The 17239-nt window shown below is 38.6% G+C and overlaps 1 protein-coding gene across 2 annotated transcripts in view; it reads left to right on the top strand.

The window, feature by feature from the left end:
• The window catches only part of qser1 (glutamine and serine rich 1), a 162232-nt gene that overhangs the window by 119247 nt on the left and 25746 nt on the right, over positions 1 to 17239 (top strand). For both annotated transcript variants that reach the window (XM_043705539.2, XM_043705540.2), the window contains exons 7-9: positions 2458 to 2591; positions 3441 to 3652; positions 15002 to 15139. In XM_043705539.2, the coding sequence (XP_043561474.2) occupies positions 2458 to 2591; positions 3441 to 3652; positions 15002 to 15139 (484 nt within the window). The remainder of the gene's footprint in view (positions 1 to 2457; positions 2592 to 3440; positions 3653 to 15001; positions 15140 to 17239) is intronic.

Raw genomic sequence — 17239 nt, 5'->3', positions numbered from 1 at the left:
TAATGTGATTGCACGTCTTCCCAGGTAATTGCTATTCATATTATCCATGAGTATTCAAGCATTCCAAGTTGCAAATGTTTGCATTTTCTTTGGCACAGATGGTGGTGTTCCTGCTGATTGTGGCTTTTCAACTAGTAGAAAGTGGGACATCATCTAGCCCGTTCCCTATTTAAAGTGATCACGGGGTCTCCTGAACATCACTGCTCAGATATATATGTTGTCCAACAAAAGTATGCAATGACCTTTGTGCAACTCTCACCGATTTGCAGATCCTTGATGAGGGACTTCCATGTCCACAACTTTGTACATTTGCCGCCTCTCCATCACCACAGGACTTAGCAAATGCACCCTGGATGAAGCCTGAGTGTGATCTTGTTTACCATGGTGACCTTGGTGTGCATTCATTGTCCATGTATTCTTGATAAGTTGTTGGTCAGATTTGGTGATCTATAACCAGGACCACCTTGCTGTTGCAGCTTTCTTCTGCTTTCATTGCCAGTGAGCTGAAGTCGTTTTTTGTCTGTTCTGCTGTTGAATGCATTATTGGGACAGAGTAAAGTAAATATTCACTCTTCCAAATCTTAGTTCACTTGTTTTGGTTTGATGCTGACACTGAGTATTTAAAATGGACAGTATCCCATTTCCTTGACTGACTCTTGAAAAGACAACTGTTCACTTGTTTTCGAATACTTACAAATTGAAACTCCTTATGTCTAACTGAGTCTCTATGATTTTCCATGTTGCATACCTCTGATTTCATTGCTGCGTGTGACCCATTTACAAGTACCACATAATAATATCACCAGGAGAATCTATTGCTCAGTATGTGCAGGCACTGTTGTTAAGTTCCTTGCACATGTCGTAGAGTCATTGAGATGTACAGGAAACAGTCCCTTCAGTCCAACTCGTCCAGATATCCCAACCCAATCTAGTCCCACCTGCCAGCACTTGGCCCATATCCCTCCAAACCCTTCCTATTAATATATCCATCCAAATGTCTTTTAAATGTTGCAAATTTACTGGCTTCCAACACTTCCTTTGGCAGCTCATTCCATATACATACCACTCTGTGTGTGAGAAAGTTGCCCCTTAGGTCCCTTTTATATCTTTCCCCCCTCACCCTAAACCTGTGCCCTCTAGTTCTGGACTCCCCCACCCCAGGGAAAAGACTTTGTCTATTTATCCTATCCAGGCCCCTCATGATCTTATAAACCTCTGTAAGGTCACCCCTCAACCTCCGACACTCCAGGGAAAACAGCCCTAGCCTATTCAACCTCTCCCTATAGCTCAGATCCTCCAATACTGGCAACATCCTTGTATAACTTTTCTGAACCCTTTCAAGTTTCACAACATCTTTCTGATAGAAAGGAGACCAGAATTGCACGCAATATTCCAACAGTGGCCTAACCAATGTCCTGTACAGCCACAACATGATCTCCCAACTCCTGTACTCAGTACTCTGACCAATAAAGGAAAGCATACCAAATGCCGCCTTCATTATCCTATCTCCTGTGACTCCACTTTCCAGGAGCTATGAACTAGCACTCCAAGGTCTCTTTGTTCAGCAAAACTCCATAGGACCTTACGATTAAATGTATAAGTCCTGCTAAGATTTGCTTTCCCAAAATGCAGCACCTCACATTTATCTGTCTGCCACTTCTCAGCCCATTGGCCCATCTGATCAAGATCCTGTTGTAATCTGAGGTAACCTTCTTCACTGTCCACTACACTTCCAATTTTGGTATCATCAGCAAACTTACTAACTTATACCTCTTATGCTTACATCCAAATCATTTATATAAATGATGAAAAGTAGTGGACCCAACACCAATCCTTGTGGCATTCCAATGGTCACAAGCCTCCAGTCTGAAAAACAGCCCTCCACCACCACCTTCTGTCTTTTACCTTTGAGCCAGTTCTGTATCCAAATGGCTAGTTCTCCCTGTATTCCATGAGATCTAATCTTGCTCACCAGTCTCCCATGGGGAACCTTGTCGAATGCCTTACTGAAGTCCATATAGATAACATCTACCGTTCTGCCCTCATCAGACATTTTATATCTGTGAATGTAAATTAAGCATAATGAGTTATAACCGTGAAAGTTTAAATTTATCCATATCACCATGCAAAACATTCTAGTATGTCAAGACCATATTGCAAACAGTAAGCCATATCCCCAAGATAATGGGATGCCTGTTGAACTTCCCTAATTATAGGACATATATCTGTTACTAAACACAGTCAGTGCTCAGTCAGTATTAGTCCAAATGTGAAGACCGTGTGTGGTGTTGAGCAAAAATCATTTGTTTTTAATTTAATACTTTTGTTTATACAAGATGGTGGAATGACAATTTATGAAAAATATTTTTATGAATTGTCAATAGATGCATGTGCATTAAAAAAGTTGATTTAAAATGCTGACCCTTACAAAATATTTTGAAATTTTCTAATTTATAGTATCTTGGATACTTTGGAGATGCAAAAAACAAATATAAACGGGTGTATGTGAAATTTATTGAAAATGTAAACAAGAAGGATTACGTTAGAGTTTGTTCCAAAAAGCCACAAAACAGGCCATTGCAAACTTTAAGGTATGGAAAATGTTTTACTTTTGTCCGTTTTATTTTTGGTGTGGAGTCTAATTGTATAAACATAATTTCCAAATATCTTATTAGTTGCATGTGGATTCAGTGAGCAGTTTGGTACACTTTAAAAATTAATGTTAACTGGCTGAATTATTTTCTTACAGCAGGATTTGCGAAGTGGAGTTTTACTATCAGAAACTTTGTGTCTTGTACCCAACTCTGTTTTCTCCTGTATCAAGATCTTTGGTCAAAACAGAATGTGAATCTTGCAAACTAAAATTATTCTGCAATTCATTATCAAAAATGACCTGGTAAACTTTGTCTGATCAACTCTGATCAATTCTAACAGAATCTTCAAAGTGCTGTGTTATGTGGCAATACTTCTGAATTCAGTAAGAAAAGGTCTGAACATTTCTACCATAAGAATATATATAATTAACACTCAAATTCTATATCCACAGTTTTGTAACCTATTTGCTAATCATATCCCCAAGCTCATCCAAGATTCTTTTGAAAGAAAGCTCAGTTCGAGATTATGCTATGTTATCATATTGACACATTTTCAGCTTAGGCCCCACGATTTTTAAAGATGTAATTTTAGAAGTATTTATCACTAGACTTATTGATCCAGTATATAAATTTAATGTTTAACAATCTAATGGTAACTGATGACTGCAGATATTTAAATTAGTTTGTATTGACCTTTATTCTGAAAGAATCATGATATACAGCTGCAAGGTTAAATTGAAAGTTTACACTTTACCATTACTCAAGTGAAATAATATTCATCCAATCTAAAATTAATTTAGTATTGCACATCAAGTTGTCTTTCTTCATTTATACCTCTGTCTTTAGACATCACCAATCAAGAATGGGTTCTAGTAATAAAGTGTCTGTCAGCAATTCTACAGCATCTAAAAGCTCAACAGCAAAATCTAAAGCTAGGCCAGTCAAACAAGTAAAGGTAAAGGCTGAACCACCACCGAAAAAACGAAAGAAATGGCTAAAGGAGGAGTATTCATCTCATTCGGACTCTTCTCTTGAAACTCGGAGTGATGATGAAGATGGTAAGATCTTATTAGGTTTCTTTATTTAGCATCATTTTTACCATGTACATAGTCCATTGTTGAAAAGCGTAATCCTGAAGAGTCATGAAGCTTGGTTCTGCATTTCTGATTATTAATTATTTAAATCATTTCATAGAACATCTAATTTGTCAAGCCTTAAAGCATAGCTGTTCTAACTTAATTTCATTTACAAACCAACGTTTAAATTCCTCTTTTGAGGAATAATAAATGGAAATCCCACAGTATTTTTAGAAATTCCATGCAGTCTTTTGTCACATGCTGTTTCCAGATAAGGGTAGAAAAGCCAATAGGGAGAAGTCAATCAATCAAACTTCTGCAACAGATTCTCTTGTCATCTGCTGAACTAAGAATGGAATATAGCCTTGCATTTATTCACATAGGTTGAGAATAGTTGAAATCTAGAGTGCAAAAATGAAGATGCATTACACTTTCTGATTTCAGATCCTATTCATTACCTGAAGCAAAATATTCCCCAATATGTAAATTATGATTTATTTGTCTTTCCGATTATAAGAAATGTAACTGCCTGTGATTTTGTGTGAAAGATAATGCTTCATGCAAAGAATTGTTTTTTAGCTAATTGTGAATGATGTCAATATTTGGATGGAATGAAAATATTTCCTCGGTCAGTTTTTGTATCAATAAAGCTTCATTTAACTCTATCTGAAAAGTGCAACTTGTTGTCAACCTGAGAGAAGTACTACTTTCTGGTGGAAAATGTTTCCAGCTCTTATCAAATGTTGATATAATTTGAAAAGTTCTAATTTATACGAGCACTTTTTTTTCATCAAGTAATCACATTCTTAATCTTGGGCTCCATAATTTTGAAATACAGCCTTTCCCAGATTTTTAAACTTTTGAGTTCTGTACAGAACTAGTGCAATTTAGCTTTGCTTTCCTCTTTTGACCTTCAATCACTTTGTTTGAGTGAGATTAGGAACTCTGTGGGAATTTTGAAGGTTAAATTTCAACTAAAAGAGTGCTACTCCTAAAGAGTAGAATTTCAACTCAATGTAATACTCTGCATCATGACCTTAGCTGATGGTATTACTGGACAAATCAGATCCCAGACTGAAATCTGACTTGGCTTTAACAAGGTGGTCACTTCCTAGAATAGAGAAGCATGCAAGGTTACAGATTTGGTTTTAACAGTAAAATAGAATAAACTAAACTGTTTGCATGTAACAGATGTTTAAAGAGTAAAAATGTATACCCATTAACCACTAAAAGCACCTCTTTACAAACTGTCTCTGGAGAAAATTCCCTTCTCTCTCTCATTCCTTTAGAGCTTGACTTAACTGTGGCATTGACTCCCAACGGAGAAAGTGAGGACTGCAGATGCTGGAGATCAGAGCTGAAAATGTGTTGCTGGAAAAGCGCAGCAGGTCAGGCAGCATCCAAGGAGCAGGAGAATCAACGTTTCGGGCATGAGCCCTTCTGAAGGGCTCATGCCCGAAACGTCGATTCTCCTGTTCCTTGGATGCTGCCTGACCTGCTGCGCTTTTCCAGCAACACATTTTCAGCATTGACTCCCAACCTTGAGCATCTGATAGCCTCTTGTTGGAGCCTTCCTATAACTGAACTTAAACTTTCAGCTTCAACTAACTCCTTCAAAGTTTTAACCAAACATTTCTGGTCCGAAACTTTTTCTAAACTTATCACACTGAGCAAACTGAGTTTTTAGCAACTCTAAACAATTTTCTCCTTTATGTTTAGGAGAAACTGCTTCACACATGCAGCTTCAACACAATTCCTGCAGTCGCCCAAACTGCAACAAAAAACAATCTTTCCCTTCCCAAGCTTTGAGTGTTTCCCTTTAATCAAAGCAAAAAGTCCCTGAACTTCTAAGTTGGAGCCTAATGCACAACTTGTGAAATTCTCCCATTCTGCACAAAATCTAACTACTCTTTCTCTCCCACAATGTTTTTAAAAAATCACCTTGATACAGATATGCTTAAAGTTAATCATTGAACACTTTCTGACACATATCCACTTCTTCAAGTTTAAGCAACAAACTCAAAAATAATATTAAAATATATATAAATCACACACTTGGCATCACACTCAGCAAGATGTTTTCTCATCCATCAATTCATTAAGGAGGTGTCTAGTATTCCAGAAACTGCAGTGCACCAAGGTATCAGGGTCTTCTGTGTAACAGGAGAGAAACTGACTGACGAAGAGGAGGGAATGGGACTAAGAAGCAAGAATGGAAAGGGACGGGCATGGCAATAAAAACAATTAAGCATGTTTTTATTAACAAAACTTCACTTCCTTATGTAACTGAACTATTTGTGGGAAGTATTATCATGTATTTAAAGCTCTGAGAACTTGGCAATGTATTAAATCTATTAATGCATAGGAAACTGACTTTTTCCTTTCAAATAAAACAATGCAATTAGTTATGGTCATTTTTTTTTTAGATTAGATTAGATTACTTTACAGTGTGGAAACAGGCCCTTCGGCCCAACAAGTACACACCGACCCGCCGAAGCGCACCCACCCAGACCCATTCCCCTACATTTATCCCTGCACCTAACACTACAGGCAATTTAGCGTGGCCAATTCACCTAATCTGCACATTTTTGGAGTGTGGGAGGAAACCGGAGCACCCGGAGGAAACCCACGCAGACACGGGGAGAATGTGCAAACTCCACACAGTCAGTCGCCTGAGGCGGGAATTGAACCCGGGTCTCTGGCGCTGTGAGGCAGCAGTGCTAACCACTGTGCCACCGTGCCGTCATATTTTCATTATTTAAAGTTGACAGCAGGCTAAGGTATTTTCACAGGTGAAAATATTTTTCTGTGATCTTTTTAGAGATTATCTGAAAATGTTGTCAATTACCCTTTTTCACAATGTTCCTAAACCTCAGGTTAGCCCTGTCAATGTCGTTGTCTTATTAATTTATAATATCAACTTTAACTTAGTCATTGCACTCTTGCCTCAAAGACAGAAGGCTGTGGGTTCAAGTTCCAATTTTGTGCATAATCTCGTTCACGTTTCAGTGTAATACTCATGGTGTGAGCTGCCATATTTTGGATTAGAAGTTAAATTGGGATCTGCTTGCTTCAATGAACATGAAAGATCACTTCGTTTGACAGCAGCAGCAGAATTTTCTGTGATGCCCTGGTCAACATTTTATCTCAAGAATTTTCAAACTGGCCCTTAAGAATTAGAAAGAATGTCCTGTGGTTCTCAGTCGCTGTATATTTGCAAATTATTTCATAACAAAATTCAAAAAAGTTTAGTGTTCAACTTAACTGCTGGACTCCTTTAGTTGTGTGGCATCAATTGTAATGTTTACTGTACATTACTATTGGCTGAGATTTTTGCAGCTAATGTTCTTAACTCAACCAGTTCAGACCATGTGGTCTGAAGGATTGCTAATTTTCAGTTTCCTATCTAACTCTGAAAGAGAAATTTGGAAAAAGTAAGAGAATTATAGATAAGTGTAAGATGGTTACCATGACAGATTGAAGTTGTTTCCAAAACAATTGCATAGCATTTCTGGGTTAAAAAACATCACAGAGATTATATTGAAAAATCTTAATCCTGGTCTGTATGGTCTTAAGGTGCAAAGAGAATATCAGCACATAGGCTCCTAAAACTTGTAGACAATGGAAAATCAGGTTTGTTGAAGGGAAAGTTATAAGAGCCTTTGCTAAAGTTGAAGAGGTTAAAATGCAGATGATTAAAAGCCACTACCTTCAAATCATTTGTGACAATTAATTGATGTGGAGAAGTTTGTATTTTTTTTTATTTCTTTGACCCTTGTGAAGCTGATCATTATGGCTGTTGTACGTGATTCACCTTACTATAAAATAATTTTGCCATGTCTTTGAACAATGAAGAGCTTCAGGCAGCATTCAAATAAAAGGTACTAGTACTAATATAGCCCAAGTGGAAAAGTGTTGCTAATATATACCTAGTGTATGTTGTGCTAATAACGAGAGGACAACGTGAAATTCCTGACATCAGTAATTGATATTAGTAAACCCAAAAAGCTGTCTGTGGTTGACCAAAATCTGCAGCAAGCTCCTCAGGGCAGGCTTTGCAAATGATAAATTATGAGACAACATTTTGGGGTTATGAGCTGAGTCAGTAATGGCTGCTGCGGAACTTGGTGTGAATTCTGATAGCTGCAACGCCGCTTCAACTTTTCAAGTTTTTTTTTGTTGATGAATATGGCCTAATTGACTGCTTTGAGATGCCTGATCATTGCAATGAAAAAGCCTGGAAAAAGGAAGGTTTTATTGTTTCATAGAAAGCCTGCCTTTTCATTAAATGTTTTCTAATTCCCAATCCTGTCAAAATCTAAACCAAAGCTGCCTTCCATTTTCTTTTCCCATCCCCACATGAATCCTGATCTCAACGATTCTCATACTTACTACATTACGACTTTGGGGTCACACATCTGAAGCACTAAAACGATATCACAACCAGAAATGGTTTGGGAAGCACTGACCTACAATCTGTCCCATGTGCTCTAAAGGATTGTTAATTTTCAGTTTCCTATGTACTGTTGACTGCTTTTTTTTTTAAACAATAACGTACTTAATTAGTTGTGAAATGCAAGTATGCCAATGCACATGCCAATTTCAAATTCTCCAATTTATTAATTGTGCTCCAAGTAATGACCAGCAAAGCTGTAATTCACTTCGGTGGATACTACTGTGAGAATGAAAGTCTGTGAGAAGTACTTTTTGTTGACTTGGCAAGAGTCATTTTGTTTACCTTATGTTATGATCTCAGCTATTGTTACTACATGACAAAAGGCGGCTCAGTGGTTAGCACTGCTGTCTCACAGCGCCAGGGAACTGGGTTTAATTCCCACTTCGGGTAACTCTGCACATTCTCCCCTTGTCTGTGTGAGTTTCCTTCGGGTGCTCCAGTTTCCTCCCACAATCCAAAGATGTTCAGGTTAGGTGAATTGCCCATAGTGTTAGGTGCATTAGTCAGGTGTAAATATAGGGTAGGGGAATGGAACTAGGTGAGATACTATTCGAGGGTCAGTGTGGACTTGTTGGGCCAAATGGCCTGGAGAGAATCTAATCTAATCTAAATCAGATTGCAGAATTAAACCTGTATGGATAGATTGCAATTTATTTTTTAATGAGGAGTATTTCACTGAAACATGAGAATACCATGCTGTAGATTTGGTTTTATTAATGCAATTGAAGTTTATTATGCAAAAGAAGGAAAATTGAAATAATAATAACCAAGCCATCCATATTATATATAACAGTTTAGAAAATTTTAAACACCTGGCAAAACACAGTCCCATCTACTCTCCAACACTATCATTTTACAGTTAATCAAAATCCAGAGAAGTTTTCCTTCCCCATCAGATCTTGAGTTGACTTAACTGCTTCTTTCCAGTTCTGGTCCTGCGAGCTGCAATTTCTTTCTCTTTGATTGATGCAACTGAAATCCTTCCACTGATGTAATGTATTCCCTTAACTATAAAATAAACTGTTCTTGTAATTGACTCTAGATGATGTCACCTGAAAACTAGGTTCAAAAGCTTTTAACAAAATGATATTTTAAAAACAACTTGCCCCTCCAAGCTTCACCTAAACTGATGGCTTGATTGCTTTTCTCTTCCTCTGTTGTAAAATCCCATAATACTAACAATCTCCCATTAAACCTGAAGGAAGCTTGCAAACATTGACTCTCTGACATATTTCTGTAAAATCATAGTTATAAAAAGAATAACCTAGTTAATTATTAAACCCTTTCACAAAAAAAAACATGTATCACTAATCTGAAGTCTAACTCTGATTTATATACACTAACAGTTTTACAAAGAGTCATAGAGCTCTTTGTAAAACTCTATGTACAGCACGGAAACTGATCCTTTGGTCCAACTCATCCGTGCCGACCAGATATCCTAAATTAATCTAGTCCCATTTGCCATCAATTGACCCATATCCCACTAAACCCCTCATATTCAAATAGCCTTCCAGATGCCTTTTAAATGTTGTAATTGTACCAGGTTGCACCACTTCTTCTGGCAGTTCGCTCCATACACGCACCACCCTCTTTGTGATAACGTTGCCCCTTAGGTGTCTTTTAATCATTGCCCTCTAACCTTAAATCTATGTCCACTAGTTTTGGACTCTGCTACTGTTGGTAAAAGACCTTGGCTATTCACCCTCTCTCTGCCCTCATGATTTTATAAACTGCTATAACGTCATCCCTCAGTCTCTGACGCTCCAGGGAAAACAGCGCCATCCAATCACCCTCTCCCTATAGCTCAAACCCTCCAGCAATAATCACTCTTTTCTGAGTTGTTTCAAGTTTCACAACATCCTTCCAATAGCAGGGAGACCAGAATTAAATGCAGTATTCCAAAAGTGGCCTAACCAATGTCCTGTACAGAAGCAACATGACCTCCCAACTCTTATCCTTAATGCACTGACCAATAAAGGCAAGTGTACCAAATACCACCTTCACTAATCTGTCTATCTGCAATTCTGCTTTCAAAGGACTATGAATCTGCACTCCAAGGTCTCTGTTCAGCAACACTCCCCAGGATCCTACCATTAAATGTGTAAATCCTGCCCTGATTTACCTTTCCAAAATACAGAACCTCTCATTTATTTAAATTAAACTCCATTTGCCACTCCTTAGCTCACATGCCTATCTGATCAAGGTTCTGTTGTACTAAGGTAACCTTCTTCGCTGTCCATTATACCCAGCAATTTTGATGTCATCTGCAAACTTACTAACCATACCTCCTATGTTCATATCCAAATCATTTATATAAATGATTAAAAGCAGTGGACCTAGCACCCATCCTCATGGCACACCACTGGTCACAGGCCTCCAGTCTGAAAAGCAACCCTCCACCACCCCACACCTCCTCCCACCTTCGAGTCAGTTCTGCAACCAAATGGCTAGTTCTTCTTGTACTCCATGTGATCGAATCTTGCTCACCAAATGGAATAAGGAACCATGTCGAATGCCTGACTGAAGTTCATATAGATCACGTCCACTGCTCTGCTCTCATCAGTCCTCTTCATTACCTCTTCAGAAAAAACTCCGTCAAGTTCGTGAGACATGATTTCCCACACACAAAGCCATGTTGACTGTCCCTAATCAGTCTTTGCTTTTCCAAATACATGTAAGTCCTGTCCCTCAGGATCCCCTCCAACAAATATCCTGTCACTGATGTCAGGCTCACTGGTTGACAGTTCCATGGCTTCTCCTTACCCCCTTTCTTTAATCGTGGCATCCACATTAGCCAACCTCCAGTCTTCCGGCACCTTATCTGTGGCTATTGATGATACAAATGCCTCAGCAATTGTGCAACTTCCACCACATTTAAGGTGGGACTAAATTAGGGGTGGCACGGTGGCTCGGTTGTTAGCACTGCTGCCTCACAGTGCCAGGGACCTAGAATTGATTCCAGCCTGGAGCGACTATCTGTTTGGAGCTTGCAATTCTCTCCATGTCTGCATAGGTTTCCTCCCACAGTCCAAAGATGCCCAGATCAGGTGAATTGGCCATAGTGTTAAATGCATTAGTCAGAGGGAAATGGTCTTGGTGGGTTACTCTTTGGAGGGTTGGTGTGGACTTGTTAAGCCAACTGGCCTGTTCCGCACTGTAGGGAATCTAATCTAATACCTGATGGCTTTACTACCAGTGTCTGCTTAGCTGTCACTGAAAGTTCAAGCCACTACAAATACACAAATTAAAGATGACAAAGCAGAAACTAGCTTGACTTTTCAATTGACGCATCTTAAAATAAAACGTTTTCTTTAATTAGTTTTCATTACAAAGAACTTTGTCCTTTTGTACACCTGCAATCCTCAGGATTGCAATAATGCCACTGAAGAGGGGTTAAAGTAGTGTGGCAGTGGTTTAGGAATCAGAACAATATGTCAACATTTGGAATGTTTGAAGAGAAGGGAGGGGCTAAATCAAGTACGTCTAGTAAGAAAAACAAGCAGGACCAGGTTATGGCGGAACTAATAATCTGAAGCGTATTTATTTTAATGCAAAGAGTATAACAGGTAAGGCAGATGAGCTTGGAGCCTGGGTTGGTACATGGGAGTATGACTGTGATGGTAGCCATCACAGAAACCTGTTTGAGAAAAGGGCAGAATTGGAAACTGAATGTTCCAGGGTTTAGATGTTCCAGGTAATAAAGAGGGGTGTAAAATGGGTGGAAGAGTTGCATTACTGTTTGAAGAGAATGTCATGGTTGTATTAAGAGAGGACATCTTGGAGGGCACATCCATTGAGGCAATATGGGTAAAATATAGGAATAAGAAAGGTACAATCATTCTGATGGGGTTATACTGTCGACTTCTCAAGAGCCAGCAGAAAGTAGAGGAATGGATATGTAAGTAGTTCGTGGAAAGATATAAAAAATCAGTCGTTACAGTGTGAGATTTTAATTTCCCTAATATTCACTGGGACTCCCTTAGTGCCAGGGCTTAGATGGAACAGAATTAGGTGCACCCAAGGGGGATTCTTGAAAAAATTATATAGTCCAATTATAATAGGCCTTGTATTAGGGAATGAGTTTGGCCAGGTGATCGAAGTTTCAGTGGGAGATTATTCCCAATATCATAATTCTGTAAGTTTTAAGATAGTTGTGGAAAAGGATAAGACTTGGTCCTCAAATTAAAGTGGTAAATTGGGAGAAGGCCTAATTAAATCAGCATTAGGCAGGAAATGGAAAAAATAGATTGGCATAGCTCTTTGCAGATAAATCCACACCTGACGTCGTGTCTTTTAAAAGCAAGATGACCAGAGTTCAGGACCAGTATGTGAGAATGAAAGATAAGGATGGCAAGATTCAGAAACCTTGGATGACAAGAGACATTGTAAGTTTAGTTCAAAAGAAAAAGGATGCATATGTAAGATTCACGACACAGAAATCAAACAAGGCCCTTGAAGTATATAAAGGAAGCAGCAAAGAACTTCAGCAAGAAATTACAAGGCTAGGAGGGGCAACAAAATGTTCTTGGCAAGTAGGATTAAGAAGTATACCAAGGGATGTTACATATGTTACAAGCAAGTGGGTAACTTGGGAAAAGGGAGGTCCACTCAAGGATGAAAAAGGGAATTTGTGCTTAGCAAGATGAAGTGGGTGAGATCGTTATTGAATATTTTGCATCGGTATTCACCAAGAAGAAAGACATGTGGTCGCATCAATCCCAGGTTACTGAAGGAGGCAAGTAAGAAGATGGCTAGGCCTTGACAGAAGATCGTTGTATCCTCTTTAGCCACAGCTGACTCTAAGAAGGCTGGAGAATAGCCAATGTTATTCCTTTAAGAAGGACAACAGGGTTAATCCAGAAAATTACATATCGGTGAGCTTTGCATCAGTGGTATTGAAATTATTGGAGAAGTTTCTTAGGGACAGGATTTACTTGCATTTGAAAAAGAATGGACTTATTAGTGGTAGTCAGCATGGTTTTATGCGGGGGGAGGTCTTGTCTCTCAAGCTTAATTAGGGTTTTTGATGAAGTGATGAACGTTATTGAGGTTAAGGCAGTGGTTACTGACGACATGGATTTTTAGTAAAGGATTTGACAAGGTCCCTCATGATAGGCAAGTCCAGAAGATCACATTGCATAGAATCTATCGTGAGTTGGCAAATTGGATGCAAAATTCGATAAAAGCAAATTACTGGATGCTGCAATCTGAAACCAAAAGAAAAAATGCTGGAAAATCTCAGCTTTGACAAAAGGTCAGTTAGACTCGAAACGTCAGCTCTTTTCTCTCCTTAGAAATGGTGCCAGACTTGCTGAGATTTTCCAGCATTTTCTCTTTTGGATACAAAATTGACTTGGTTGTAGAAGAGACAGAGTAGTTGTGAATGTGTGTTTTTCTCACTGGAGTTCTGTGACCAATGGTGTTCTGCAAGGATCAGTGCTCAGACCTCTGTTACATGTAATATATTTGGATGAAGATGTCCATCTAATTAGTAAGTTTGCAGATGACACAAAATTGATGGAGTTGTGGATAGTGAGGAAGGATATCAAAGGATGCAGCAGGATATGGATCAGCTGGAAAGTTGGGATGTGAAATAACAGATGGAGTTTAATCCAGTCAACTGTAAGGTGATACATTTTGGGAGGTTAAATGCAAGAGGAAAGTACACTGCAAATGGCCAGACACTTAGGGACATTGATATACAGAGGTATCTTGGAGTCCAAGTCTGTCGTTCCCTGGAAGTGACAACACAAATGGATAAGGTGGTAAAGAAGGCATGTCACTCAGGGCATTAAGTATAAAAGTTAACCAGTCATATGCAACTGAATACAATTTTAGTCAGGCCATATTTGGAGTACTGTGCACGGTTCTAGTTGCTGCACAATAGGAAGGAAGTGGAGCTTTTCAAGAGGATGAAGAGGTTTAAGAAGATATAAAACACAGAAATTGCTGGAAAAGCTTAGCAGATCTGGCAGCATCTGTGGAGAGAAATCAGAGTTAATATTTCGAGTCGAGTGACTCTTCCTCAGAAGTATATAAAATTGAGAGGCATGGATAGGGTGAATAGTCAAAGTCTCTTTCCAGGGTGGAAATGTCACATACTAGGGGTATAAGGTTAATGTGAGAGGGGGTAAGTTTAAAGGAGATGTGTGAGGATTTTTTTTTTTTACACACAGTATGGTCGGTGCCTAGAACACATTGCCAGGGGAGGTGGAAGCAGAATCTGTCACAAAGTTCAAGAGGCATTTAGTCAGACACATGGACAGCCAGAGAATAAAGGGATAAAGGACCATGTGCAGGCAGAAGGGATTCGTTTATAACAATGTCATGGTCACCATAGACTTAGTGGGTTGAAAGGCATGTTCTTGTGCTGTATTGTTCTATGTTAATGACATTGAACACCATGGTAATCCTACTCTCTGTTAATATACCAACTTGATGTTTTCATGAAAGGTAACCATTTTTACCGTTGGTCAGAAAAAAACACCCCTTTACAGCTACTTTGTCTTCTATGGCCAAGCCAATTTTGTATCCAACTTACCAGCTCACCATGGATTCCATGCAATTTGATCTTCTGGACTAGCCTACCATGAGGAACCTTGTCAAATGCTTTACTGATTTCAATTTTTTAAGTTGGATAATAATCAGATTGCTGAAGATTAGCCAAGATATTTTAGTGCCTTAAAACAAGTCCTGCTGTGGCATGTAGTTTTTTGATATCAGAATTTAATATTGGTCAGTTATACTGTAGAAATTTGTGTATTTGCAGAAAAATTATCTGAATTTGTTGCTAATACATTTGAACAAAAAACAAGGTCGTATTGGCCATTTGAATGCATGCTTTAGTACTACATACTTATTTGTTTGTATTTTAGAACGCCCTTTAACAACACCATATGTAGCTCGCTTCCTGAATACCAGGACAATGAAGGAGACATTTAAAAACTATGTGGAACTACTCGTGAGTACAGCCTTGGATCCAGACATGATTGAGGCATCGGAGCAAAGTAATGGTAAATATTAATGCTTATTGGTGACTCTAGTTTTCACTTTACAGCATTGATAAATGCTCTGCTATCTTCATAGAGTAATGTGTAGAATAAGGAGAAATTATCCTTGACATTTAAAATCTTGTCAAAGCAAATAATTCCAAAGCCATTTTATAACTTACCCGCTGTCCACATTTCCTTCGCCTGCCCGTCAGTCTCTGTGCCAGTGCACATCTTTTTTTCAACTCTAGACGGACTGATGTGTTTGGCATACAACAGCTCTGTAGCATTTTTTTAGTTGATACCGCAGAATGGGCTGAATTGATTCTAATTTAGGTTAGTTTAAGGGAATGGAACTCTTGCACCCTGTCCCATTCCAAGTTCATGGTCAAGATTTAGATTTTGCATTTCAAATCTCTTAATGCTGTAATACTGTGTTACTGAGTCATACTCCTATAGGATTTTACACTTTAGTGAAGAATTTTATTTGTATGATATTGGCCAATATTGGCCAACTCAGACTTGACTGTGATGTAGCAACAACAGTCTGTGGTGTGCTGTTGTAATATAGTGTTGCTATAAAAGAAGGTTTTTCGTTAGTGATGTCATTATAATGTGATCTGTTCAGTCTACAAGCATAAGAATATCCCTATTTGCTGCATATCTTCTTTGTTTTTATCTTGATGCAGTATCTAGTTGTGGTGTCATAATGGCTGTGAGCATGAATGTTTTTTGTGTATCTCCCATTACTCTAATCAGCCAAAGGCTCCATAATGAAGGAAAATGCTGAGGAGTGCCTTAATCCTCCCACCCAGTATTATAGTATGATATGGAGTCAGACAGAGAGCATTGGATCTCAAAAGAGTATGACTTAATGTTGAGGTCTTCCCCAGTCTCAATAATAATGTCACTTACACCAGTGTAACCTGTACCTGGTATTGTTTAAGGCAACAGCCTGTTCTCATTAGGCTGCCAGGCTTTGTAGATCTCTACCAAGAAAGAGATGGTGGCAACAGGATGAGCTGGAGTGCGCACTCCATTTAGTTGCAACATACAAAATACTGGCAATCATTGTGATCTGAAGGCTCTTCATACACAGGTTGAAGAAGACTACTTGAGCAGATTGTGGATAGAAAGAGCTGAACATTTGTGAACCTATAGAAACGGACCCTGTAGCAAAAATTTACAAGGCAGAAAGTACAGGTGATGATACAGCCTTCCAAACCTGATAAGAAATACTCAGAGGTGACTTTGAGCCAGGAACTCCAATTGAAATGTTAGTCCCCACCAAGGAAGTCACCGATTTCATTGGGTTCCAATAATCTAAGAGCAGTCCTGAGTTGTGGTTCAGCCAGAGAGGACATCAGAGACTGAGTAAAGTTGAAATCCCTGTTGGGCAAGGGAATACTTTTAAAATAGCTTAAAAACAATCTAGTGTTTCAGTGTTTAGATCAAGTATTGCTACCTTAGCAACACTATACATGGTTACATTAAAGAAAATCGAGGTCCACAAATACAATTTACAACGAATTTGCAGACCCATAAATGTCACAAAGCCAGAAATAAGATAATAAAACAGGCAAATTTAGAAGCCTAAGCAAACAAAGTTGAAGGTAATAAGAGAATTAGAAACCTATTGAAGCTGTAGAAAAGGCAGGAGATCCATCGAACTGTGGTTCAGACTGGTAGCATTTTTTCAAATTGCAAGTGGTAGGCCCTATTTAGACAAAAAAACGTGAAACAGCATGAACTATGAGTAGGAATCAGCTAAGGAAAAGTCCATTAAAGAACAGGAATGGAGTTGCAAAAAGCTGGAATCTTTTGAGTAAAGCTGTTAAAATAATGGGACTCATAAACTAAAATAATATGCAACTGGATTCATTCAGCCAAGCTCTCGATTAGCAGGATTTGTCTAGAGAAGTGACACAAAAAATGAGAATTGCCCCACTTATTGGTCAAAAGAGGGAAACATCCATTTTGACTGCAAAATTGTGGGAAAAAACCTTCAATAAAGCATTGCTCAATTGCAGCCTTTAAAACAAGAAAAATAATCATATTCTGAAGAGATAGCAGAAATAATATTGCCAGAAAGATTCAGTTTCAGAGGAGAGTCAAGTAGAACAC

Source organism: Chiloscyllium plagiosum, unplaced genomic scaffold (assembly GCF_037043375.1).
Source record: "Chiloscyllium plagiosum isolate Xiang-an unplaced genomic scaffold, Cpla_swu_hap1 HiC_scaffold_18, whole genome shotgun sequence".
Lineage (NCBI taxonomy): Eukaryota > Metazoa > Chordata > Chondrichthyes > Orectolobiformes > Hemiscylliidae > Chiloscyllium > Chiloscyllium plagiosum.
This window is presented reverse-complemented; position numbering and strand designations above follow the sequence as displayed.